The sequence below is a fragment of the Macaca nemestrina genome, chromosome 12, assembly GCF_043159975.1.
Source record: "Macaca nemestrina isolate mMacNem1 chromosome 12, mMacNem.hap1, whole genome shotgun sequence".
Taxonomy (NCBI): domain Eukaryota; kingdom Metazoa; phylum Chordata; class Mammalia; order Primates; family Cercopithecidae; genus Macaca; species Macaca nemestrina.
Window position 1 is genome coordinate 17,031,927 of NC_092136.1, and position 26,391 is coordinate 17,058,317.

Sequence of the window (26,391 nt, forward strand, 5' to 3'; positions counted from 1 at the left end):
AAAAATAATATTTAGAATCTATGGCACTTCTCCCTGAATTTTTTGTTACAATGATGAGAAATACACTTATTTAAGATGTTAACAGTCAAGCATTTGTATTTTACTGATATATTTTAGATGAAGAAACTCATTTTATAATCTGTATTAGTATTTTCTCTGTAAAATTAGCATGGTGATTTGGTTAATTATACTTTTCAGTGTCAGCCATGGTTTAGGGAATTGGTGCTCTTGAGGACAACTTACTGTAACTATGACTCCTCAGTCTTAAAAAATTATGTCTTAAATAAATTTACTGCTTTCAATCTATTTGAAGACCTGATCAAAGATGTGCACAGGAAATTACTAGGAAAACTTCCCACTGCTGCTTTGCAGTATTATTTGTAATATTAAAACTTAGAAATAAAATATCAAATAAGAGAAGATGATCACAATTGTAGTGTGTACAATATAAAAGCATGCAGTTATATAAAGGATAGCTTTAAATCATTTTAATGATATCAATAAATGACTGTGAAAAGGGATAAAATAGTTAAAAACAGCCAGAATGTAGAGAAAAAATATTATATATTATGATAATGTATAATATAAATATATATATTTATTCCACACACACAATCGTATACTTAATCCTTGCAACATCCATGAACATAAATATTTATTTTAAAAAATCTATTAACTTGTCTTACTTCTGCCAAAGTATCATTATTATGGAGTGAAATGGGGAAAAAGGTTGGAATTTTTTAAATTAGAGACACATACTTTTCAGACCTTTGACACACAGCAAACGTAAAGTGAGGGTGAGAATCCTGTCATTCTTTCTCTTCCTGACCCTTGATAGATTCATACATCATTGTAGAGGCACCAATCAAGCACTCCTGGAAGAAAAAAATCTGGACTAGAGACCAACACAGCCAGACATTTTTCCCATTCTTCAGCTGATTTCAAAGATATACAGCGTGCATATTACTAAATGCCAGGTTGACAATTTTAAAAATTGTTTTGATGATATGGTTTTCTCTCTTAAAATGACCAGGAGAGGTGAGTTGTGTATCCTTCCCTGAGTCCAAATTAATACACACTTTTGAAAGTCCTTTCCTGCTTTCAAATCTAAAGAAAAAGAAATCAAGCTGTTAATTGCACACAGAGCAGTGATTCTTTGTCAAAAGTGACTTTGATCCCAATGACATATTTGTCAATGTCTGGGGACATTTTTGGTTGTTACAACAGGAAAGGAGTGCTATTGACATGTAGTGGGGATGCTGTTGAACACTCTCCAATGCCCTCTACAAAGCACATGAAGGCCCCTGCCCACAGCACACAAAACAAAACATTATCTGGACCAACATGTCAATGATGCCTTAGTTGAGAACCCTGCCACAGAGAGACATTTCGACATGCTTTTCACAAAGACAAAATAATTCCTCTTCTTTCTGCTTCAGAGGTTGTTCTCATGTCCATGACCCTCCATGTCCCTCCATGAACAGTCCTGTTCCTGTTGCCTCTTGCTGCCACCTTCAGCATCAAGGTGACTTTGGAGATAATCTCCATGCAGTGTTTACTAGGTTGTATGGACAGAGTTAGTGTGATAGAAGGGAAAGAGGGAAGGAAAGAGAAAACAAACGTTCATCCCAATTTGTTCAGACTGCTTTTCATCTCACACTAATAGCTGTTATATTTGCTATTGCAGATGAAATAGTTTCCACTTCCCACCAAATTGTCCCTTAATACACAATGAGAAAAATATTGTCATCAAGCAGTGCTCAAACCATGGCATTTAAAAAAACATTATCTGATTAAGAGAGGGATAAAATACAGATTTTAAAAATTGTATAATACTATTTCCTTCCTTTAGACTTCCTCCTTCAGCAATGTATGACTATAATAAATTACCTCGATGAGGAACAAAAGTCAGGGTTCCAGCTCCCAGAAAATCAAATTTATGTTCATTCTAAAAACTACACAATGTAGTTCAACCAACCAACCTATTGGACAGACATCGCTTCCCCTATTTCTGAAGATGCTATGATGGAAAATGCTGTGCTTTATATTTGTGTGTGTGTTTGTGTGTGGGTGTGTCCCTGGGGCCCACATTTCATAAACTTCCCAAAACGATCACTGATCTCTGTGGGATATCGACAAGATATCAAGGAAACCATCGTATCTTGGGACTCCAACAATTATTGATCATTATGGAATATAAAAGGGGTGAGAAAAAAATCCAACTTGGTGCATATTATTGTAATCTAACGCAATTACATTCAGAGTTTGTGATGAATTGCAGAACACTGTATACCACATCCAAGCATTGCCTCTGAGAGTCAGTACTTACATTGCCATTATGAAATATATGAATAGGTCTTATAAACTTCGTCTGTCTTAGTATACCCAAAAACTCCATCCTACAGAACACAGAGTCTGAAACCACACCAGAGATCCTCCAAATACCAGAAAGGGGTGGGGATAATGAATCTCTTTTACTAAGAATAATAATTGGTTACATTTACTAAGTACTTCCCCTGTGCCAGGTACTATTCTATATATAACTATGAACACATTTTTTTCTTCATGAAAATGATTGCCATCAGTACCGTTGTTATTTCCCCTTTAAAAATAAGGTTATGGAGGTACAGCATTTGTAACTTGCCCACAGTCACACACAGATTCCTTGGTAAAGAGTAGCCAAGCGTGACTTTTTGTTCGTGCCATCTGTGCATCTGTAAGGAAGAGCAGAGTTCCAGAATGGTACTGGTGTGAGTGACTCCTTCTTCCATGCTGGTTGGTCATTAAATGGGAATTTCTCATGGACCTCCCCAAGTTCTGCCTCCTTCCTGACTAGATATAGGAAGGTCAACCTGAACAAAGTGTTCAAGTCACAGTCTGTGTGACCCTAGAGAAAGCAAACATTTGAATAATTCCATGGATATAATGAGTTACAATCTATCTGTGTTTTCCAAAATTGATCTGGGAATTCTCTGAATTGGAGGACCCTACTGGGTCTCCTTTTGTACCCAGCATTCTCACAACCACTTTTCTCTCACTCTTTAAAAGCAAGTGATTTCACTAATCCATTCACATCTTTCCATGTGAATCACTCTGATGAGAAAAATAAAAGCCAATATGCAAGGCCTAAACTTGAAATGCTGCTATCCATGAGGCCTGAAGTTGCCTTTAATCAAAGCACTTCAAACCCATTGTATGACTTGTTTCTGTTTTGTGTCTGTAAATTTCTTTTCATGGAAAAGAAAGGCAGTTGACATGTATTCTAGCCAGTATAACCTTGGCCAAGCGTGATGACTAGTGACTGCAATCCCAGAACATTGGGAAACGAAGGTGAGCAGATTGCTTGATCTTAGGAGTTCAAGACAAGCCTGGGAAACATGGTGAAACCCTTTCCCTACCAAAAAATTTTTTTAAAAAAGTTAACCGGGTTTGATAGCATGCATCTGTAGTCCCAGCTACTTGGGAGGATGAGATGAGAAGATCACTTGAGCACAGGAGTTCCAGGCTTCAATGTGCTGTGCTTGCACCACTGCACTCCAGCCTGGGTGGCAAGAGAAATTCTGTCTCAAAAAAAAAGCCATTGGCTATTGATTATGAATATATGCATAATATATACATATTGATATGGTTTGGCTGTGTCTCCACCATGTTAGCCAGGATAGTCTTGAATTGGATAAATGGTGTTCTTGTGAATACTCTTGAATTCTACTTGATCCTTTTCATCTCAGAAATTGTCTTCGTTTGTCTTTGCCTTTTTGTGTCATTTGTCCTAAGGAGAGGAACCATAAGGTAGCACACACAGGTACAGGTCAATCTGAAAAGACTGAGGAATGGAGGCACATGATTTTAAGCAGCACTTTCTTTGTCCAAACATGCCAACCTCTCACAGTTTTTCTCATCTCAACCTTGTTCCCTGGATTTGTGCTGGGAAACTCCCATCTCAGTGTTGCCTGCCCAGTGTCACAGATTATCAGGCCTATACTGAAGGTGTCTCACATTCAGTGAGTGACTAGAGATCTGAGAGTGAATTTTTGGATCATGGAGGCTGCACTTTCTGCACTCGCTCCAGTAACACCCCTTGCATCCCTAGTAAACGTTTATTCTAAACCTAGGAAGTTATTTCCTGGTCTTTCCATAAAAAGGCTTGTTGTATTAAGTCACCATTGGACTATACACACCAGTAAAGATCCTAATTATCAATGGGAAAAAGGCAAATATTTGAATTAGAAAAACTTCTATATTAAAAAGATTAGGGAACTCTCATTTTAAACAATTTGGCTGTTAGTACTTATGGAAAGATCAGATAGAATGAAGAACTCAGAAAAGTATACAACTAGTCTTAAAATTTATCTTAATAAAGTTAAAGAACAAACAGCAGACCTAGAGCAAAAATTGAAATCAGCTCCCACTGTAAGTCCTGCTGCTCCACCCACTGACATCCCACTTGATAACCAGCTCTGTCCCTGACCAAACAGAAAATCTAGTGGACCTCTGTACTTCTGGTTTGAACACCTTGAAGCAGTATTTTTGTCCAATGATGCCACAGGTTCCTCTCTGGTGAACCGTCAGTACCTCCAGAGCATGGTGATTCTAAAGTAAAATGGAGGCCAAGAGGCCAAACAATCAACTTCTGATTAGAGTGTTTTGATTTTTTAACGTTTACTTTACATTCAGGGGTACAGGTGCAAGTTTGTTTAAAGACAAATTGGTGTCACAGGAATTTGGCATACAGGTTATTTTGTTGCCCAGCTAGAAAACATAATACCTGATAGGTAGTTTTTGATTCCTCGATTGTTTTTAATATTTGAACCAAACACTCATGCCAAAACTGCACCTAACAAAATCATCATTATATTTTTAATATTATTAAATGCCCAATCCGTGTTTAAATTACCCCAATTGTCTCAACGACGTATTTTTCCAGTTAGTTTGGATCAAGAGTCAAGATGTGGTTGTTACAGCCAGTTTATTCTGTTATATAACCAGACTTTGTGTGAGAGCCTGTGTGTGTGTGTGTGTGTGTGTACGTGTATGTCAGGTAATTTTTTTGCAACGGAAAATAATAATTCAGCACTCTCTGTATTTTGCTTAGTGCTTCATTTTGTGTCATTTTATTTATTTCTGTACTAATTCTTTTTAATGTTGAGATCAATAATATTTATTAGCTTAGGTTCATTCTTTCAATTTTTTTAATGAAACAAAAATTCTGGCTGGGCTTGGTGGCTCACATCTGTAATGCCAGCACTTTGGGAGGTCAAGGCGGGCAGATAACGAGGTCAGGAGATGGAGACCATCCTGGCCAACATGGAAGATGGTGATAGTGGTCAGGTGGGAGGCGCAGGTGGAGAAGGCTTTGTGGCACCCACTAGCAGAATGGATTTTTAGTACAGTCACAAAAACGAACACACAGGAAGTGAAGAGGATCGGTAGCGTACGCACCTCATTGAAGGTGGCGAAGCCGAAAAGCAGCAGGTGGGGGATGAGTATATCAGAGCTAGACACAGCGATGAGAGCAGTATACTCACAAAAGAAGTGGTTGATTACACTCTACTAAAAATACAAAAAGTAGCCAGATGTGGTGGTACACACCTGTAGTCCCAGCTACTTGGGAGGCTGAGGCTGGAGAATCTCTTGAACCCGGGAGGTGGAAGTTGCAGTGAGCCGAGATTGTGCCACTGCACTCCAGCCTGGCAACAGAGCAAGACTTTGTCTCAAAAAAAAAAAAGCGAAAGTTCTTCATAGATGATTCTGACTACTGTACATTGCAGTCCATTGAGAAGCACATGGTAACTGGTTGATGATAACTTTCCAACTTTTAGTGAAGAACATTCTGTTCTCTGAATTCAGGTTGTGTCAGCTTAATTACTTCATCTTAAAATTACCCACAACTTTTTGCCTAATAGTTGTTATGTCCGTTGAAATCATTACCTTTATTCATTTTTAAAATGTGGAGTTCTACAACTGTGATTGTCTAATTTCGTCCTTGTTTATGCTTTTATTTCTTCTGAAATTCACCTCATTAATTGGTAGGTGATGTTGAAATACAATTCGTATAGGAAAAATAGAATAAATATATATATTATTTAATTAATTATTTTCAGAGTCATGAATTGGTACCCTAATAACCATTGATATTAAACGATAGTTTATTTAGTTTTTTTCTTTCTTAGTGTCTAGATGTAAGCATATATGAGGACTTTAAATCAATTGTAATTGATAGTCATTTTTATGTTTAAAATTATTTTTCTGACCATAAACCAGCATCAGCCACTTCAAATTGCTTCCTATGCCTCTTTGAGACAATCTGATTAGCTGCTGATAGTATTCTAGCTTTCTGGAGCATTAAACTGCCCCAGGCTCATCTTGACTATTTTCCACCCTAGACTTCAAATTAGCCATTTCTTCAAGAAGCCCTACTTTTGTTTACAGGGAAAGGGTTTCCTTTTAGAGAAAATTTGGAGAATGTTGCTTGAATTTGTAGAGTATTTATTACCAAATATTTGTGTTTATTTAGTCATTCATCTAAAGGTTAGAAATAATTTTGAAATATGGTTTCTCAGTGTTTTCAGATAAAATGTTTATTTTCATTCATTTTGTATAAACTGGACTAGATACAACTTGCAGAGATTTTTGAACCTGATAATACTGGGAATGCTATATCAATTCACATTTCACGATTCCATAAAAATCTCATACAAATATATGCTCTAGGCTTTAGAAACATTTTAGTCTCTGTTTGGGTTGTTCGTTTGGATTGAAAACAACTTTTGAGACTAGTTCAGTGAAATGGAACTTGTGTGTGTATTAATTTCCAGAAAGCATCCTTCACATCTTTATTCCTTAGGCTGTAGATCAGAGGGTTCAGCATGGGATTGACAACTGTGTAAAATACAGAGGCCACTTTGACTGTTTGCTGAGAGTTTTTGGAGTTGGGTACACAGTAAAGGGAAAGGATGGTCCCGTGGAAGATGGTGATAGCAGTCAGGTGGGAGGCACAGGTGGAGAAGGCTTTGTGGCGCCCACTAGCAGAATGGATTTTTAGTACAGTCACAAAAATGAAAACATAGGAAGTGAGGATGATCAGTAGCGTACACACCTCATTGAAGGTGGCGAAGCCAAAAAGCAGGAGGTGGGGGATGAGTATATCAGAGCTAGAGACAGCAATGAGAGCAGTATACTCACAAAAAAAGTGGTTGATTACATTAGGTCCAGAGAAGTTTAGCCGGAGAGCATAACAAAGGAGTACCAAGGGACCAAACATGCCCCAGAGATATGACCCAGCCACCAGCAGGGCACAGAGCCTCTGTGACATGGCCACTGTATAAAGGAGAGGATTGCAGATGGCCACAAAGCGGTCATAGGCCATCACTGCCAGCAAGAAAGACTCTGTCACCACAGCAGTGCAGGACAGGAAGTACTGCATCATGCAGTTAAAGAAGAAGATGCTTTTATCTGCCATTACCAAGGTCTCAAGCAGCTTGGGAGTGACAATGGAAGAGTAACAAAAATCAACAAAAGAGAGGTGACTAAGGAAAAAGTACATAGGAGTATGAAGTTTGGGGTTAATCTTGATGATTACGATCATCCCAAGGTTTCCTACCACGGTGATAACATATATCAGCAGAAACACAAGGAAGAGAGGAATCTGAAGCTTTGGGTAATCTGTGAAACCTAAGAGGGCAAAGGTGGTCTCCATGCTCAGATTCCTTAAAACCATCATCATAATTCCTTTTAGTGGAAGGGTTGAAGAGAGTTGTTCCTGTCAAAGCAAAATATGGGGTGAATGATAATTATGTCATGACTTTCTTTGATCAAAAGAAAAAAATAAGAAGAAACAGTTATTGGTCCTAGTTTTGTCCAAGAAGAGCATGCCTCATGCAGGCAGCTGCTATGTCTATAACAAACCAAGCCAAGTCTTTGGAGTGTCTTTCCATTTTTATTACACTTTCTTATATATATGAATATATATAAGAATGTATGTGTGTGTATATGTATACAGTAGTATACACATCCACACATTAGCTAGTAGCATGACATGCACATAACTTACAGAAAATGTTTACACATAAATATATAAACTAATAAAGATTCTGTGGAAAAATGTAAAATCTTTACCTCAAACAACAGCATACATTGCTACTGTATTTGTTTATACAGACAAATTGATTAAAATATTTAGAATATGTTTCTATTCTAAGGATAAAGGAAAATGTTGTAGAAATCTAGAAAAAGAGCACACTAATTCCACTTTTTACCAACTTTTATTCTATAAAGGCTACTTTTTTCATTGAATATCTTAGTTGCTGAGGAGTTGATAAGGACAATGGCCTACTTTTGAGCTCTTGGTGGAATAGGCATTTTATCGGGGTTTATGACTTAAGGGTCTGCATCTGCTATAGCTCAAGTATTGCATAAGTATCTTACTCTTAACAAGTATCTTATAAGAATCTCAAGATTTATCAGGCAAAAGTTCCCTTAAGCCTGACTAGTTTTCAATCTTATAAAACTTTATATACTAATTTAAGATGAATATAAAGGAAATATGGATAAAATCCATTTCCAAGTAGCAAGTTTACACTATTCATCATGAGATAATTGTCAATGGATATGAGGCTAAATATTTCCATCAGTGTTGACCTCATTTTTAAATATTATTGGGCTCAGAATTGAATTACACAGTGATTTAACATTTAAAAAGTCAAAGGCACCAGTTACCTATCAGGAAGACCCTATTTTCAGTTTCATAGAAAACCTGGATAAACTTACCTGCTACATACAAAGAAACAGGCTGCCACCCTCCTGTCTCTTCAGACTGAGCATACTTGAGGCACCAAGACTCTTTCATCTAACTTTATAGCCCTAGGGACTCAAACTCTGGAGAATCACTAACAACTTACTCTTTACGAGCATCAAAACAGGCAATCAAGCCAAGTGCCAAGTCTCTTGTGTCACATTTCGTGACTGGAATTTCCTTGAAGTTACGCAGAAAAAAAAAAAATGCAGCATGAAGTTAACTATCAGGCTTTGCTTGCACATAATTAAAATTACAATAAAACTTTAAATACTACCTCATCTGTTCCAAAATTCAGTGTGCCTCTTGGATTTTGACCAAGTTACTCAACTTACTTACAGAATGACCCGAAAGTTGTCCATTTGGAGTGGATCCCAAAACAAGAGAAAACTTACAACAAACTCAGTAAGCAAGCAAACTGTTGTGCTATTGTCCTGTGTGACACAGTATATATTATTATCCTTGAAATATATTTATCAGGTAGGGTTGTTCAGAACTTTAGATAGGCCTTTATAGTGAATTGCATGTCAGATCTTTAGGAGTTTAAAGAAAAGCAATATCTTACTCTGCAGTTGAGTACTATTCATTTGAGAGTCAGTTTCTGACTTTTTTAATGGACTGCTATTAGAGACTGAATGGTTGACAATAGCGACCAAGTACCATGAGGTGTGCAGCTGTCATTTGTGAATGGCATATAGTCTATCCTGTATATATCCTGCATATACATACACAGCAGCCAATAGAACTCCTATACCTGAAAACACAAGTAAATTTCATAATCAAGTGGTACAGATGTCCATGGCCCATACCCTTGCCATATTACTTCTTGTTCAGCCTGAATTTGTGTCTCATGGGGCATTCCCTATGGCAACTTGAATGTGGAAGGAAGCATAGGAGCCTCATTTTCAGATGATTCCCCATGATATGCTGGCCCACACAAAAATCAATAACTGCAGCACTATAATCCTACCCTAGAGTGGCCCTGAAAAGCAACAGTTAAAGAAAAATGTTCTAGTATTTACAAATTCAAAAAGGGTGCTTGGAACATGAGGAACACCTTTGAAACTTAGTTATGGGGCATGTTCTTTGGCAATACCTTAGAAGAATGGGGTAATAGCTTCCTGAATATATTATGTGTTTGAAATCTACAACCAACATACATTGCTCTTTCTCCAAAAATTTGTGAGATCCAGAACATTTGGGTCCAAAATACAAATACAAATAGTTCTTCTACCCATCACGCTAAATCTTTGCTTCCCATAAGTGGAGTCATGAGCTCTAAGGGTTTAGAGTCTTATCTCCCAAGTGTGTCATGCTTCCACTAGAGAACACGGTGATTGATTCATTAGGTTGGAATTGTGACTTGTTTGACCAAGAAAATATTGCAGGAGTGATGTGAGCATTCTGAGTTGAGGCATCAAAAGGTCTTGCAGTTTCTTTCATTTTCTTCAAATGCTGCTCTGAGAACACCACATAATAAAACCATTGTAACCTATAAGCAGTTGAGAAACTCTTTGGGAAAATACTGAGGCGCCACAGCCAAAGGCCAGTACCACGTCACCTAATAAGTAAGTGATGTCATCTTGGAAGCGTTAGATCCATCCCAGTCCCCAGGTAAGTTCAGCAATGTGAGTGAGCCCCAGTGAGACTGGAAGAAGAACCACCCATTAAATCCAGAGAATGGTGAGAAATAAACTGCCTTCAGCCATTAAGTGCTAAAGTGTATTTTCCTTGGCAAAAAGCAATTTAAGTACGTTCCGAGTTACAATTTCCATGGATTGATTTGCTTACAAAGTTAGTTGCAATATCCATTATTCCTGTAAAACTACACCCACATGCTCAGAGCTGAGCCTGTAGCTGATTTCAGATGTGTCAATCACAGTGGGCAACCAAATATATATACATGCATATGTACATGGTCATCTATACATGCATGTATATGTATGTTTATACATATGCAAATATATGTTTTTATACATATGCATGTAAAGAGACAGAAATAGACATAAGTCAGAATGCAAACATTATGTAAATAAACTTCTAATTCTAAATTTCATTACATATAAATGGTATAATACCTGCTTCTTTCCTGGAATTATTTCTTATCATTACCAAAATATAAAAAGGTAAGGTATAATTTTCCAAAATTTGGACAAGCAAATACCATTTTCTTACCCAATATGTCCACTGATGTGAGTATGCTTTCATCAGAAAATATTTGGTCAAAGATGTGTTCTGTATATATAAGTGTATGCGTGAATTAAAACAAATAGGACACAAAATTCACAGTAAGTCCCTCTGTATGTAGTGGAATCTTGTGTAACGGAACCATTAAGAGTGATTTCTGTACTAGTGGAATCAGATTGAATGATCATAACACATCTTATTTATTTTAAGTCTATTTAGGCTGTTTCCATTTTTTGTTATAAGCAATATGAAACTAAATATTTTTGGAACATCTATTCTGATGTGAACGTGCTTGAGTTTCTTCAGAGCAGTTATTTGGCATAATTTTTCGTGTCATAGGTTACACAGAAAATATTATTTTATGATATACAAGGATAAACTGAAAATGGTTTGTTCTTTTTCCAATTTTGGCACCATTACATTTACTTTATTTTTTGAATTTGTTTTTATAGATATCTTTATATTACGGATATTAATCTTTTGTCAATTAAATATATTTCAAAATTTTTCTCTCATTCTCAGATTTCTTTTTTCCATGTGCTAATGGAGTACATTTTAATTTTAATGTAGTCCCATTTATTTTGCTTTCTATATCTTCAAAATGTTAGCCTACTCTAATATCAAAATATATTTTCCTTTATAGCCTTGAGAGAAGCCAAATCTTATAAGAATTCTTAATGGAATCATTAATATAGAAAGCAAGAATACATTGCTTACAGAGATATTTTCACTAGTGTTTTGCAACGTTTTTACATTTCTTAGATCCCTTTTGTTGTAAATTTTATAAAATTATTACTGAACCCTAAAAAATTGAAGTATTATACTTTAAGAATGTTGTTAGCAATGTATTATTTTAATATTTCCAATAAACAAAAATTATTACTAGGCCAATGTCCAAAAACAATTTTGCAGATGTATACAAAATTATCCACAAGTATTCTGAAACTTAATACAAGCCGCAAACAACTTTCTTCCATCATGATAAACCAGAATCCGTCTAATCCAGAGATATTATTAATAATTAAATCCAGAACAATACATGTTTGGATTTCTGTGACGAGGTTAATTAAATGAACCAAAATTTCTGAAATATTAATTACAATATTGAAGAAACTTTTCATGTTTTCTGTAATCTAAATTAAGCTTGAAGGAAAAGATCTCTAAATTGAACTTAACAATATTTAAAAATTAATCCCAAGCCTAGTTATGAGACATATTGTAGATAATGGGAGCACTGTTTTTGTGGTGCTGACAAATGTAAAATAGTCAAAAAGTTATAGAGTATCCAGCTTAAAGTAAATACTTACAATTAGAAAAAGAAAGGTTTCCACAGTATAATAATTAGCAGCACAATCATTCATATAAAGAACCATGATCATCTTTGATTACGTTACACCTGTTCTTTGGTTTTTAGAATAGGAAATGGGAGCCATATTCATTGAGGAGACATCACCAGAAGTCTTACCTAGGTAAATAAGACATCATGCTAAATATTATTAATTTAGTCTGAATTTTTTTGTTTCTTTCCCCCTGTAATTCATCCAGTATATTGAAGGCTGAATTTCTAAGTTACTTTTCTAAGTATTGGAGATAGAAGAAAAAATAAAACAGAAATTTCAGCCATCTTGGAGCTTGTCTCCTACTGGGAGAAACAAATACCAAACAAATAAATTCTTACATGAACTTAAAATATCACCTACAGCTATGAAAGAACATTAATCAAATTAAGGGGATAGGGGTGACCATCACATTATATTAGGTTGCCAAGGATGGATTCTGTGAGAAGGTGATATTTGAATGGAAACATACATACCTTCATAGAAATACAGTTACTAAAATTACTTCCAATGCGAAAATATTTTGAAGTCTATTAACTTCTGCAGAGATTCATTCACAGTTTTGTACCTCGTGCTACAAATCTGTGAGTTCAGCCTGGGGATTAACATGGCATAACGTAGAGTGTGCTTTCTCAACTACCTGTGAGCTTTTGGAGTTGGTGCATGAGAGAGAGGAAGGATGGTGGAAATGTGGGAAACGGGTGGAGAAGGCTGATGTGTACTGGTAGAAAGTGTCTTTTAGACAAGTTGAAAATGACAGCTAAGGAGTGAGGACTCTGAGATTCCTTAATTCATCAAAATTGACTAAACAAAACAAACAAAAAATCCACTATCCGGATGAACTGATCAATCTGAAATGGCAACAGAATATTTATTTTAAAATATGTTAACTACATTGTGCCCACAATAAGCAATACACTCAGAGAATGGGTGACAGGGAACAGATAAGCAATACACTCAGAGAATGGGTGACAGGGAACAGATTATATGCCCTGGTCTAACATCCTGCTGGGTGGATGGAGCAAAGCTTCTGGGACATGGTGAGCGTATCATGCACAGGGCTATCTCAACTCCTGCTGTACTAGTTTCCACTGACTTGCTCTTGAAAAGCTTTGTCTGCAAAGATTTAAACAATGCGAAGAACTTATTTAAAAGGGAGAGTATGTATGTTAAGATGCATACAAGAATCATGAAAACTTTTTCTCTAATTTAAATGTTTAAGTTTTAAAAAGTCCTGTTATGTTTTCATAATTATTAAAATTTATCACTAAAATCATGTTATTGCCAATAGAAAAAAGGAGAAAACAAAAATTTATTTTAAATGGCCTCTAGTGACTCTACACACAATTAGACAGGAGTGTTGTTTAGACATATATATATAAATGTCTAACAACGTATATGTTTTATGTTTAACAATGTATATTTTTGATGATGAATATTATATAAATTTCTTAAGGTTACCACAAAAACTTACCAAAAATTTGACATAGATATATGTTTGCTTAGATCCTTGATATCCAGAGAGGACCTAAGGGCCAGTACCACAGGATCACTTGAAAGTTTGCTAGAAATGTAGAATTCTCTGTACCAAAATGGACATTTTACAAACAACCCTCCCAGGTGGTTTGCATGTGTATGAAGGTTTGAAAATTGCTAACTTTGATTCCCCTTGATATGGTGGAAATTCTGATGAGGCAGCAAGATGTTTTAATGAATTAAAAGAACATAAATAAACATTCAGTTTTTACTCAGTTTTTTGTATTGTTCTTTGTCGCCTTCTTGCTGCTTCTATTCAGAAACTCATGATCAAAGACAATTTATCCCGTCTCCGTATACAAGACAATATAACAGCAAGTATGTAATAAACACATTTGTTCTGAAGGATAATGATTGATAAGGCTTAATTTCTCATATATGTGTTGAAAGAGAGATAGTAATATTTTGCATCCTTTAATAGCACAACGCCATATACACACACCAAGAAAACCACCCAATCCAAGGTGAAATTAAAATTGCAAGTTTTAATTTTATTTCCCAGGGTGAACAAACTGTGGGTCACATTATCTGGAAAATGTGTGATACAATATGTTAGTAATTGCTCAGACTTATGGTAAAGTTATCTCTGATCCATGGTGCACAGCTAAGAAAACTTAAAAATAAAAAAGGTTTATTTTACGTTTTATAGTTGTCTATTCACTCACATATATAAGAGAAGGTTTGGTGGTATATTTTATAGCATAAGATGAAGTTGAAAGCTTTATTTGATGTGAACACAGTAACTCTGGGTTAGCAATTAATATTTAATCTCAAAGGTGAGGTGAAGGAACAATACCAGGTTGACACAGTCCATGTCCTGGGGAAACTTATGTAACACAAACCATGATTAGCAAGAGGTAAACAGAGGTAACATTTTGCCTTAAAAAGCAAAACAGAGATTATATTACTTATGTCTGAAATTTATCATGATATCGACTCTTGGTAAATAGAATTTAAAGAATCAAGTTTAACACATACATTTGTGAGATTAACAATATTAAAAATTTTTATCCTCTTGGTAATCTTTCAGGAACTTCCCATAAAATCAAGATTTTTACTTGATATTCGGAGTCATCATGTTTAATATTACTGTCTATAAAAGCACAGAAGGATGTGAGGGAGAAAAGAACAAAGAATTCAGAAGGACTTAGAGACCGTGTCCTAGCTTGTCATTACTTATTCTTACAAATGCACACTCCTATTCAGCTTCTTAGATCTCCTCTGTAAACCTGACATTCTCATTGCTAAACTGGAATTGAAGAATGTTGTTTGAAAATTTATTTAGCATGCCAAAAGATACAACAAGAGATTTAGGTTTTATGATCTAATATTTACTTGTTATGTAAATTTCTTAAGACTACCACAAAAAATTATCCAAAATTTGGCAGCTTAAAACAACTAAAATTGATTTTCTCATCGTTCTCAAGACCAAAAGTCTGAATCAAGGTGCTGGCAGGACTCTGCCGCCTCTGAAGGCAGTGGAGGAGAATCCTTCCTTGCTCCCTGGCTTGTGGCAGCAAACACCATCTCCCTCTGCCTTCACATGACCTTCTTCCCTGTGTGTCTTTCTGTTGTCCCTTATTGTCTCTTATAAGAACACACTCGTTGGATGTTCTTGGATTTAGGTCCCACTGTAATCCTCTTAGCCTTATTATATTAACAATGATCCTATTTCCAAAAATAGATTACTTCTGGGGTTCTGGGTGAACTTAAATAACTTGGGAGACAACATTTAACCCATAGCACTTGTTATAGCCCATATGGTTCACAACTATTTTGCTAAAAACAGAAGTGAATAAAAATGAAGTGATCACATAACTGGCTTCTTAAAATAGATTTAAAAATCTGACTGGTGAATCAACTAACTAATCCAAATTATTCTTTACTAAAAGCATGGAATGAGCCTCAATATAATACATTGAATTCATTTTGGGAACATAAGTCTTTAACACAATTGTATTGAGTGGTTCATTAACTTTTGAACACTCTCCTTCACATCTTTGTTCCTGAAGCTATAGATCAAAGGGTTCAACATGGGAATGATGACTGTATAAAACACAGAACCTACTTTGACTATGAGCCAAGAGTTTTTGGAGTTGGGCACACAATAAAGGAACAGGACAGTCCCATGGAAAATGGTGATGGCGGTCAGGTGGGAAGCACAGGTAGAGAAAGCTTTTTGGCGTCCAACCGCAGAAGGCATTTTTATGACAGCAATAAAGATGAAAACATAGGTAGTGAGGATGACTCCCAAGCTGCTCACCTCATTGAATATTGCAATGACAAAACAAAGCACTTGACTGATGTAGGGGTCAGAGCAGGAGACAGAGACGATGACAGAGTGCTCACAGACAAAATTATTGATGATGTTAGGCCCACAGAAGGATAATGACAAGAGGAAATAGGTGAGTGTCAAAGAAGAGATTATACCCCATGTGTAGGGCCCCGCCACTAATGATGCACAGAGCTTCTGGGACATGACAGCCGTGTAGAGCAGAGGGTTACACACCGCGACGTATCGATCATAGGCCATCACTGCCAGCATGAATGTTTCTGCCACTGCACATATACAAGCCAGGAAGAATTGCATGATGCATCCTGTGAAGGAGATGGTTCTGTCTTCCACAACCAAGTTCTCCAGCAGTTTGGGTGTAACTGTGGTGGAATAACAGAAATCGACAAAGGACAAGTGACTGAGGAAAAAGTACATGGGGGTGTGGAGTTTAGGGTTGATCCTGATGATCATGATCATGCCCAGGTTTCCCAACGCTGTGATTGTGTAGATGGTCAGGAAGACCAGGAACAGAGGAACCTGGAGGTCTGCATATTCTGAGAAGCCCAACAGGGTAAACATGGCTCCAGAACTCTGATTTCCTTCAGCTAACAACATGGTTGTTGTCTGAGAAAATCTGAAATGATAATAATAAAAGAAATAATTATCTCTTACACATATAACATTTACCCATGTGTCAAACTTTGTGCTGAAACATTAAAACATATTAATTTAGATTTTCAAATAATGCAATGAATTTTAAAATAAGTAGCCCCATTTTTTATATAGAAGGAAACTGAAGCATGCATAAATTAGGAGCTTGTTTGAGGTTAGACAGCTTGTTAGTGATGAGCTGGATTTTGAGGCTGACCCTGAATGGCAGAGGTTGCAGTACAGTGCAGTAATCCCTCCTTAGCCACAAGGGATATATTTCAAGACTCCCAGTAAGTGCCTGAAGCCACGAATTGTACCGACTGCCGTATATGCTATGCTTCTTCCCTATATATACATACCCATGAAAAAGTTTAATTGGAAAATTAGACACAGTACAAGATTAACAATAATAACTTATAATAAAAGAAAATAATTACCACAATATGCTAACATAATTACTTTCACATTTTGGAGCCATGATTAAATAAAATGAGGGTCATTTGAACACAAGCATTGTGATGATGCTGCAACAGTTGATCTACGTTTTTTCTTCTTCTTCTTTGTTAGAAAGGATGAAATGGACAGCTCCTAAGAAAGAGGGTAGCATCTGCAGCACAGGAATTCTGGACAAAGGGATGATTCATGTTCAGGCAGGATAGAATGGAATAGTGTAAGAATTAATCCTGCTATTCAGAAGAGCACACAATTTAAAGCTTATGGAATTTTTATTTCTAGAATTTTCCATTTAATATTTTCATATGGCAGTTGACCACAACTGAAACATGGAAAGAAGAAACACAGATAAGAAGGTATTACTGTAGTTTTCTCTTAGATAGAAAACTCTCCTATAGTATTCTTAAAAATGTGTTTTTCACAGTTCCAGCATTCTGAAGGTCTGTGCTTTTCAATAGCACATTTCTTTTCTTTTCTTTTTCTTTTTTTTTTTTTTGAGATGGAATCTTGCTGTGTCACCCAGGATGGAGTGCAGTGGTGTGATCTCTGTTCACTGCAACCTTGGCCTCCTGGGTTCAAGCGATTCTCCTGCCTCAGCCTCCTGAGTAGCTGGGACTACAGGTGCCTGCCACCATGCCTCACTAATTTTTGTATTTTGAGTAGAGGAGGGCTTTCACCATGTTGGCCAAGATGGTCTCAAACTCCCGACCTCAAAGGATTCACCCGTCTCTCAAGAGCACTAATTTAACAATTCATACAAATTTAGCACTAAAAATGGCAAAGGGTCTGTACAGGTGAAGCACTGGAGGAGACAATATTGTCATGGCTACATGGCAGATGCCCAGTCTGAGGATCATAGGAATGACACCTTTTATGAGTCACCATGGTAATTTTTCTAGTTTTAAAATATATTTGGATGTTGAAGGAAATATAATTTTGCATATCTTCAACCTTTCTGTTGATCCCATCTTTATGCTACAATAATTGCATTAGTTTTCTAAAATAATGTAGCAACATTATTAAAATGATAAAGGTAAATTTTTGACACATTCCTTTACTCTTTTATTTTCTTTCCTTCACTAGTGCTTTATCACTTAGTGTTACAGATGCTCTTAACATTCATCTAGATCCTTTGTTCATTATGTTTTAATTTTTTATTTTTTAATCTGGCAGCTTTACTAACATATATATTATTAAATACTCATTGAATCTCTGAATTCAAGAGTAGCATAAAATGTGTTTTGTCGAAGCTTTTCATGTTATTAAGAGCAAGTCAGAGAATGTGGTAAAAATCACCAATGGTTACATACTCACTCTCAAAATTTCTGGTGACAATAACATTGCCACTCTAGATATTGGAGAGGTTTTTGATAAAATAAGGGTCATTTGAACCTTAAAGGTACATATGTGATTATCTTGTTTTGAGTATGCAATCTTGGTTCTATTTGGAAATATTATTTTGAGAAAGCACAGACATCTGGAAATACAAGCAGTTCATAATCTCAAAAATCTCTTTAATTTAATGAAGATTTTAAAAATCAGTTGAGCCAGTAACAAATACATCTTCAAAATGTTCACAGTAACAAAAAAGTATTTGTATAAATTCTATAAGAAGAGATATGATTTTAGTTTCATCTGACCATCAGAACTCAACAAACCAAGCCCTTGGGAAGACAGACTCAGTTTGTTTAGCACTTAGACTAATGGGGAGTTTCCTACTTCAAAGATTTCAGGATTTCAGGGTGCCCCATATTAGTGAAAGATAACACAAGATATACCACTGACCTGAAGCCAATTCACCTGAAGATCCTAATCTCCAAGGAAGTTTCCACTCAGAGTTCGAGTATCATTTAAATTATTAAGAAGTTGATAAATATAACAGGAGTCCACAATAAATTTAAATTAGTATTCTGAGAATATATTTCTTTTTTAATACCCAGGAAAAAAATCAGGGAAAGGAGGAGAAAAGAGAGAGAGAGAAGGAGGTTTCGAAGTTGATTCGGCTTCCTAGAAACAAAAGCTAGGGTTTATGTAGGCCTTCATGACCTTGGGGGTTTAGACCCTAGAGAACTTTTACTGAACTACTTATTTTTAAAACACAAACTCAGAAATTAGGTTAAATACCTCCCTGTGTGGCATTTTGCAATAATGTAATTTCTCATAAACCACTAAAGACAATGTCTCTCATCAAACCTATTTCATTAATTTATTTTAGAACTTTTCATGATGGAAAATATACACATTCACATAGAAAACATGCTATCGATAATATAACACAAAGGAAATGATAAATCAGTGAGAATGCAACAATTAATAACTGCTGTTAACATTTTATCTTTATGTCTTTGTGTATATATCTTGTGTTTTTTGAGATGTATGAACAATAGAATGTGCATTCTGGCTTTTTCATCTATCATAAAATAATCAGTATTGTCCTTGGAACAATTGATTTACTTCATGGAAAGTAATTTGTGCTTTCTTCCAAATATGAGCATGCTACTTTTCCAAGCTTATAATAATAAAATCAAGTCTTGAAATATCTTTTTTGCCCATACCTTCTTTAAAATAACATATGTATTTTGGAAGCACATTTAACTCTCTAAAATGATTGGGGGTCAACCAATCAATTGATTACACTACACCTAAATATTCCATAATTATATCCACTTAGGCTCTCTCTGGACTCATGAAAACCTGGCTAAACTTTGTCAGAGTCTCCACCTGGGACCACTAACACAACAGAAGCTATTTATCCTAGGACATAGAAACTTTGTTGTAGATGGCTTGGTTTTATTCCAGAATTCCAGGTATCTGCTAGAAGGTTTTCTTCCAGGATTCTTAGAGGTTGGGGTCTTACATTTAAATCTTTAACACATCTCAAGTTAATTTTTGTATATGGTAAAAGATAAGCATCTGCATTTGGCTAGCCAGGTATTCCAGTACCATTTATTGAATAGGGTGTCCTTTGCTCGATGCTTATTTTTGTAGACTTTGTCAAAGATCAAAAGGCTGTAGGTGTGGAGCTTTATTTTTGGGTTCTCTATTCTGTTCTATTGGTCTACATGCCTGCTTTTTTAAATAAGTACCATGCTGTTTTGGTTACTGTAGCCATGTAATATAGTTTGAAGTCAGATAATGTAAGGACTCTGGATTTGTCCTTTTTGCTTATAATTGCTTCAGTTACTTCGGCTCCTTTATCATTCCACATGAATTTTAGAACAATTAATTCTCTGAAAAATGAGGTTGGTAGTTTGATAGGAATAGCATTGAATTTGTACATTTCTTTGGGCTTTATAGCCATTTTAATTACATTGATTCTTCCAATCTATGAACATGGAATGTTTTTCCATTTGTTTCTGTCATCTATGATTTCTTTCAGCAGTTTTTTTGTGGTTCTTGTAGAGAGATTTCACCTCCTTGGTCAGATGTATTCCAAGGTACTTTTTTGTGGCTATTGTAAATTGAACTACATCCTTCATTTGTCTCCCAATTTGAATGTTATTGGTATATAGAAATGTTAATTATTTGTGTACATTGATTTCTTATCCTGAAGCTTTACTGAAATTGTTGACCAGTTCCAGGAGTGGATTGGTGGAATCTTTGGGGTTTTCTAGGTATGGAGTCATATTATCATCAAAGAGAGATAGTTTGACTTCTTTTCCTATTTTGATACCTTTTTTTTTCCTCGTTTGCTTTCTTAGGCTAGGACTTTCAGTGTTCTGTTGAATAGGAGTGATGAGAGTGAGCAGTCTTGTCTTCTTGCAATTCTTCCAGCTTTTGCCTGTGCAGTAAGATGTTGGCTGTGGGTTTTTCATCAATGGATGTTATTTATTTCAAGACGCATTCCTTTGATACATAGTTTGTTGAGTGTTTTTATCACGAAGGGATGTTGGACTTTATCAAAAGATTTTTTTTCTGCATCTATTGAGATGATCATATGGTTTTGTTTTTAATTCTGTTTATGTTGTGAATCATACTTTCGATTTGCATATGTTGATCCAAACTTGCATTCCAGGAAAAAAGCCGACTTCGTAGTGCTGAATTAATTTTTGATGTGCTGCTGTATTTGGCTTCCTAATATTTTGCTGAGGATTTTTGCATCTATGTTCATCAAGAATATTGGCCTATAATTTTATTTTTTCCATATGTCTTTGCCACTCACTAGTATCAGAGTGGTGCTAGCTACATAGAATGGGTAAAGAGGAGTCCCCCCCTCTGACATTTTCCTGCATAGTTTCAGTAGACTTGGTAACAGCTCTTTTTTGTATGTCTGGTATAATTTGGCTGTGAATACATCTGGTTTGGGACATTTTTTGGTTGGTAGGTTTTTTGTTACTGGTTCAATTTCAGAACTTGGTATTAGTTGGTTCAGGGTTTCAATTTCTTCCTGATTCAATCTTGGGAGGTTGTGCATTTCCAGGATTCTACCCATTTTCTCTGGATTGTCTATTTTGTTTTCAAAAAGGTGTTGATAACAGTCTTTGAAGAACTTTTGTATATTGGTGAAACTGGTTGTCATTTTGTTGTTTCTGATTGTGCTTATTTGGATCTTCTCTTTTTTCTTTGTTAATCTAGCTTGCAGTCTATCTATCTGGTTTATTCTTTCAAATAACTCTATTTTGGTTTCTTTGATTCCTTACATGTATTTTTAAGTCTCAGTTTTATTCAGTTCTGCTCTGATTTGAGTTATTTCCTTTCTTCTGCCAGCTCTGGGATTAGTTTGTTCTTTTTCTGGTTCCTGTGGGTATGATGTTAGGTCATGAATTTGAAATCTTTCTAACTTTAGCACACTAAACTTTCCTCCTAACACAGCTTTTGCTGCATCCTAGAGATTTTGCCGTGTGTGTCTCTGTTTTCATTTATTTCAAAGAAATTTTTTTTTTTACTTCTGCCTTAATTTAGTTGTTTACCCAAAAGTCATTTAGAAGCAAGTTTAATTTCCATGTAATTGTGTGTTTTAGAAAGATCTTCTTGGTATTGATTTATATGTTTATTCCACTGTGGTTCAAAGGTATGGTTGACATGCTTTTCATTGTTAAAAAAAAGTATTGAGACTTGCTTTATGTTCAAGCATGTGGCCAGTCTTGGACATGTTCTGTGTACAGATGAGAAAAATGTATGTTCTGTGGTTGATGGGTGTAGTATTTTGTAGATGTCTATTATGTCCAATTGCTCAAGTGTCAAACAAATCCAGAATTTCTTTGTTAGTTTTCTGCCTTGATAATCTGTCTAACACTGTCAATGAGGGGTTGAAATCCCCCATTATTATTGCATGGCTGGTTGTAGGCCTAGAAATGCATGTTTTATACATATGGGTGCTCAAATACTGGGTGCATATGTATTTACTATAGTTAAGTCTTATTTTTGAATTGAATCCTTTATCATTATGTAATGTTATTCGTTATCCTTTTTTACTGTTGTAAGTTTAACATCTGTTTTCTATTATGTAAGAATAGTGATCCTTGCTCTCTATTATTTTTTGTTTACATAACAGATCTTTCTCTAACCCTTTACTTTGAATCTATGTTGTTCCATGTGAAAACGATCTCTTGAGGACAGCAATTTGATAGTCAGATGGGTCTTGTTTGTTTTATCCAATTTGTCACTCAGTGGCATATAAGTGGAATGTTTACATTCAAGGTTAATGTTGGTAAGTGAAGTTTGGATCCTACCATCAAATTGCTGGTTGATTGCTTTGTAGTTTCTATTTTATGGTTGCCTTGTTGGGTTTGTGGGCTATGTACTTAAGGATATTTTTGTGGTAGCAGATATTATTCTTTTATTTCAATGTTTAGAACTCCCTTAAGGATCTCTTATAAGCTAATTTAGAGGTAACAAATTTCCTTAGTGCTTGCTAGTCTGGAAAAGTTTTTATTTCTCCTTCACTTATGAATCCTAGTTTTGTGATACATGAAATTTTTAGTTGGAATTTCTCTCCTTTAAAAATGCTGAAAATAGGCTTCCAAACTCTTCTGGCTTGCAAGGTTGCTGCTGAGAATTCGGCATGTCTACCTCTCTAGCAAGATTAGGAAATGTTCTTTGTTTCCTGAAGCACGTTTTCTAGGTTGTTTGCTTTACCTTTTTCTCTCTCAGGCATGCCAGTAATTCAGAGGTTTTGTAGCTTTTGATAATCCCATATTTTTTCAGGACTTTGTTCATTTTTTAAAATTCTTTCTTCTTTATTTTTACCTGACTGCATTAGTTCAAAAGACCAGCCTTCTAGCCCTAAAGTTATTTCTTCTGCTTGGTCCAGTCTATTGATAAATATTTCAACTGTATTTTGAAATTTCTTAAGTGAGTTTTTCAATTTCAGAAGTTCTAATTGATTTTATTTTCAGATGTTTATCTCTTCCTTCACTTCTTAGATTGCTTAAGGATTTTCTTTGTTTTCATTTTTAACCTTGTCTTGTATCTCACTCAGCATCCTTGCGATCCATGCTTTGAATTCTTTATCTGTTATTTTTGAGTTTTTATTTTTATTAGGAACCATTGCTGGAGAACTGGTGTGATAGGAATATAACTCTGCAATTATTTTCTTCACTAATTTAACCAGGTCAGTCACTCTTCTCACTTCCATTCTTTACTTGAGAGCCAGTCATGGTTTTTCACTTCAGGTAGGATATAGAGATTCACTGCAGTCAAACATTTCCATAACTTTTTAAAAGACAAATTGCTACTGTTTTGATCATCTCAAATGTAAACAGAAATTTTTTAAATGCTGATTTAGTAGTTACAAATGTAAACTAGATAAAAAATAAAAGGTATGTTGCATAATATCATGGATATTCAACAGTGTTGCAAAGGGCATGGTGTTCTTCCTTGTAAAGACTGTAGTATTCCACTGTGTATTCATCTGCTGATGTACACATAGGCTGTTAACATATTGTGAATATTGTGAGTAACACTGCAATGAACATGAGAGTGAAAGTATCCCTTTCACGTACTGATTTCATTTCCTTTAGAAATATACCCTGTATTGGCCGGGCGCGGTGGCTCAAGCCTGTAATCCCAGCACTTTGGGAGGCCGAGACGGGCAGATCACGAGGTCAGGAGATCGAGACCATCCTGGCTAACACGGTGAAACCCCGTCTCTACTAAAAAATACAAAAAAAAAACTAGCCGGGCGAGGTGGCGGGCGCCTGTAGTCCCAGCTACTCAGGAGGCTGAGACAGGAGAATGGCCCGAACCCAGGAGGCGGAACTTGCAGTGAGCTGAGATCCGGCCACTGCACTCCAGCCTGGGCGACAGAGCGAGACTCCGTCTCAAAAAAAAAAAAAAAAGAAATATACCCTGTATTGAAGATGTTGAATCATATGGTAACTCTATTTTTAATTTTTTAAAGAAGCTACATACTGTTTTCCACATGACTATTACCAATTTACATTCCCACCAACAGTATACAAGCTTTCCCTTTCTCCATGTCCACGCCAACACTTGTTATCTTTGACTTTTTCATGAGCCATAGTGACAAGTGTGAGGTGATATCTTGTATAATTTTGATTTGCATTTATTGGATGATTAGTGATATTGATAATATTTTCATATACCTGTTAATCATTTCCATGTCTTCTTTGGTAAAAAAAAAAAAAAAAAAAAAAAAAATGTCTATTTAGGTCCTTTGGCCATTTAAAAAAGTCAGGGTGTTTGGGTTTTGTTTGCTATTGGTGTGAATGAGTTTCTTATATATTTTTATATTAACCTATTATCAGATATATGGTTTTAAAATATTTCCTTCTATTTTGTATTTTAAAATAATTTACAAATACTACAACAGATGATATAAAAGCTTTAGTTTTTAGATTTTTTGGTTTCATGTCATTTAGAGCTATTTCACTAATTTCAAAAGGTTATGCTGGCATGAATATATTAACTGATAGTCTATTGATTAAATAATTTGAATAATCAATTGCACTATAAGAGATGGGTATTCTGTAGGATAGTAAATCATTTTTTTCAGAAATAACGTATCTAAGAATATTATATTCCGTGTTAAGTCAATTTGGTGACAACTAATTTTTCAAACATGTTCTTGACATCTTTGTTCCTAAGGCTATAGATCAATGGATTCAGCATTGGAATCGCCACTGTGTAAAATATAGAAGCCACTTTAACTATCAGGCTAGAAGTTTTAGGATTAGGAGCACAGTAAAGGAAAAGGATAGTTCCATGGAAGATGGTGATGGTCGTCAAGTGGGAGGCACAGGTGGAGAAGGTTTTCTGACGCCCACTTGCAGAAGGCATCCTCATAATGGTAATGAAAATAAGCATATATGATGTCAGAATGATAATTAGGCTGCTCACCTCATTGAATATGGCAATAATAAAGCATAGCATCTGGCTGACATAGGGGTCTGAGTAGGAGGCAGAAACAATTACAGAGTGGTCACAGACAAAATTATTTATAAAGGTAGATTCACAAAACGACAGTTCAAGAAGAAAATATGTGAGTGTCAGGGAGCACGCTATCCCCCATGTGTAGGACCCAGCCACCAGAAGAGCGCAGAGCTTCTGAGACATAATAGTGGCATAGAGTAAGGGTTTACAAACCGCCACAAAACGGTCATAAGCCATTGCCGCTAACATGAAAGTTTCTGTCACTCCAAATATGCAAGCAAAACAAAATTGCATGATGCAACCAGAGAAAGAGATGGTTCTGTTTTCCACAACCAAGTTCTCCAACAGTTTAGGTGTAACTACAGTGGAAAAACAGAAATCTACCAAGGACAAGTGGCTAAGGAAAAAGTACATGATCGTATGGAGTTTTGAGTTGAGTTTGATGATTATTATCATGCCCAGATTCCCCACTACAGTGACTGTGTAGACGAACAAGAAAACCAAAAAGAGTGGAACCTGGATTTCTGGGTATTGGGAAAAACCCAAGAGAATAAAAGTGGGTGTGCCACTTTGATTTTCATCAGATGCCATCATGATACCTGTTGGAATAAAAAGAAAAAAGTTATTCCTGAAAAGCAGAACTGGATAGGAAACAGAAAGAGAGAGAGGAAATAGGCTTCATGTGTTTCTATGATAAGTGATATAGAACAGTGATTCTCAGAATGTGGTCATCAAACCAGCAGTAGCAGCACCTCCTGGGAATTTCCTACTATTGCCAATTCTCCAGCTCCATCAACCATCTGAACAGAAATTCTGGGATGAGACCC

The 26,391-nt window shown here is 35.8% G+C and overlaps 3 protein-coding genes across 3 annotated transcripts; all 3 read right to left on the reverse strand.

The window, feature by feature from the left end:
* Positions 1 to 6,778: 6,778 nt before the first annotated feature.
* Positions 6,779 to 7,723, reverse strand: LOC105466427 (olfactory receptor 5D14). The gene has a single exon (XM_011715406.2). It carries the CDS (start codon positions 7,721 to 7,723, stop codon positions 6,779 to 6,781), a length of 945 nt encoding a protein of 314 aa, XP_011713708.2.
* An 8,073-nt stretch (positions 7,724 to 15,796) lies between these two features.
* Positions 15,797 to 16,754, reverse strand: LOC105466451 (olfactory receptor 5D13-like). The gene has a single exon (XM_011715425.2). It carries the CDS (start codon positions 16,739 to 16,741, stop codon positions 15,797 to 15,799), a length of 945 nt encoding a protein of 314 aa, XP_011713727.1. The 5' UTR covers positions 16,742 to 16,754.
* Positions 16,755 to 25,219: 8,465 nt separating this feature from the next.
* LOC105466452 (olfactory receptor 5D13) lies at positions 25,220 to 26,158 on the reverse strand. The gene has a single exon (XM_011715426.2). It carries the CDS (start codon positions 26,156 to 26,158, stop codon positions 25,220 to 25,222), a length of 939 nt encoding a protein of 312 aa, XP_011713728.2.
* Between the last annotated feature and the right edge of the window lie 233 nt (positions 26,159 to 26,391).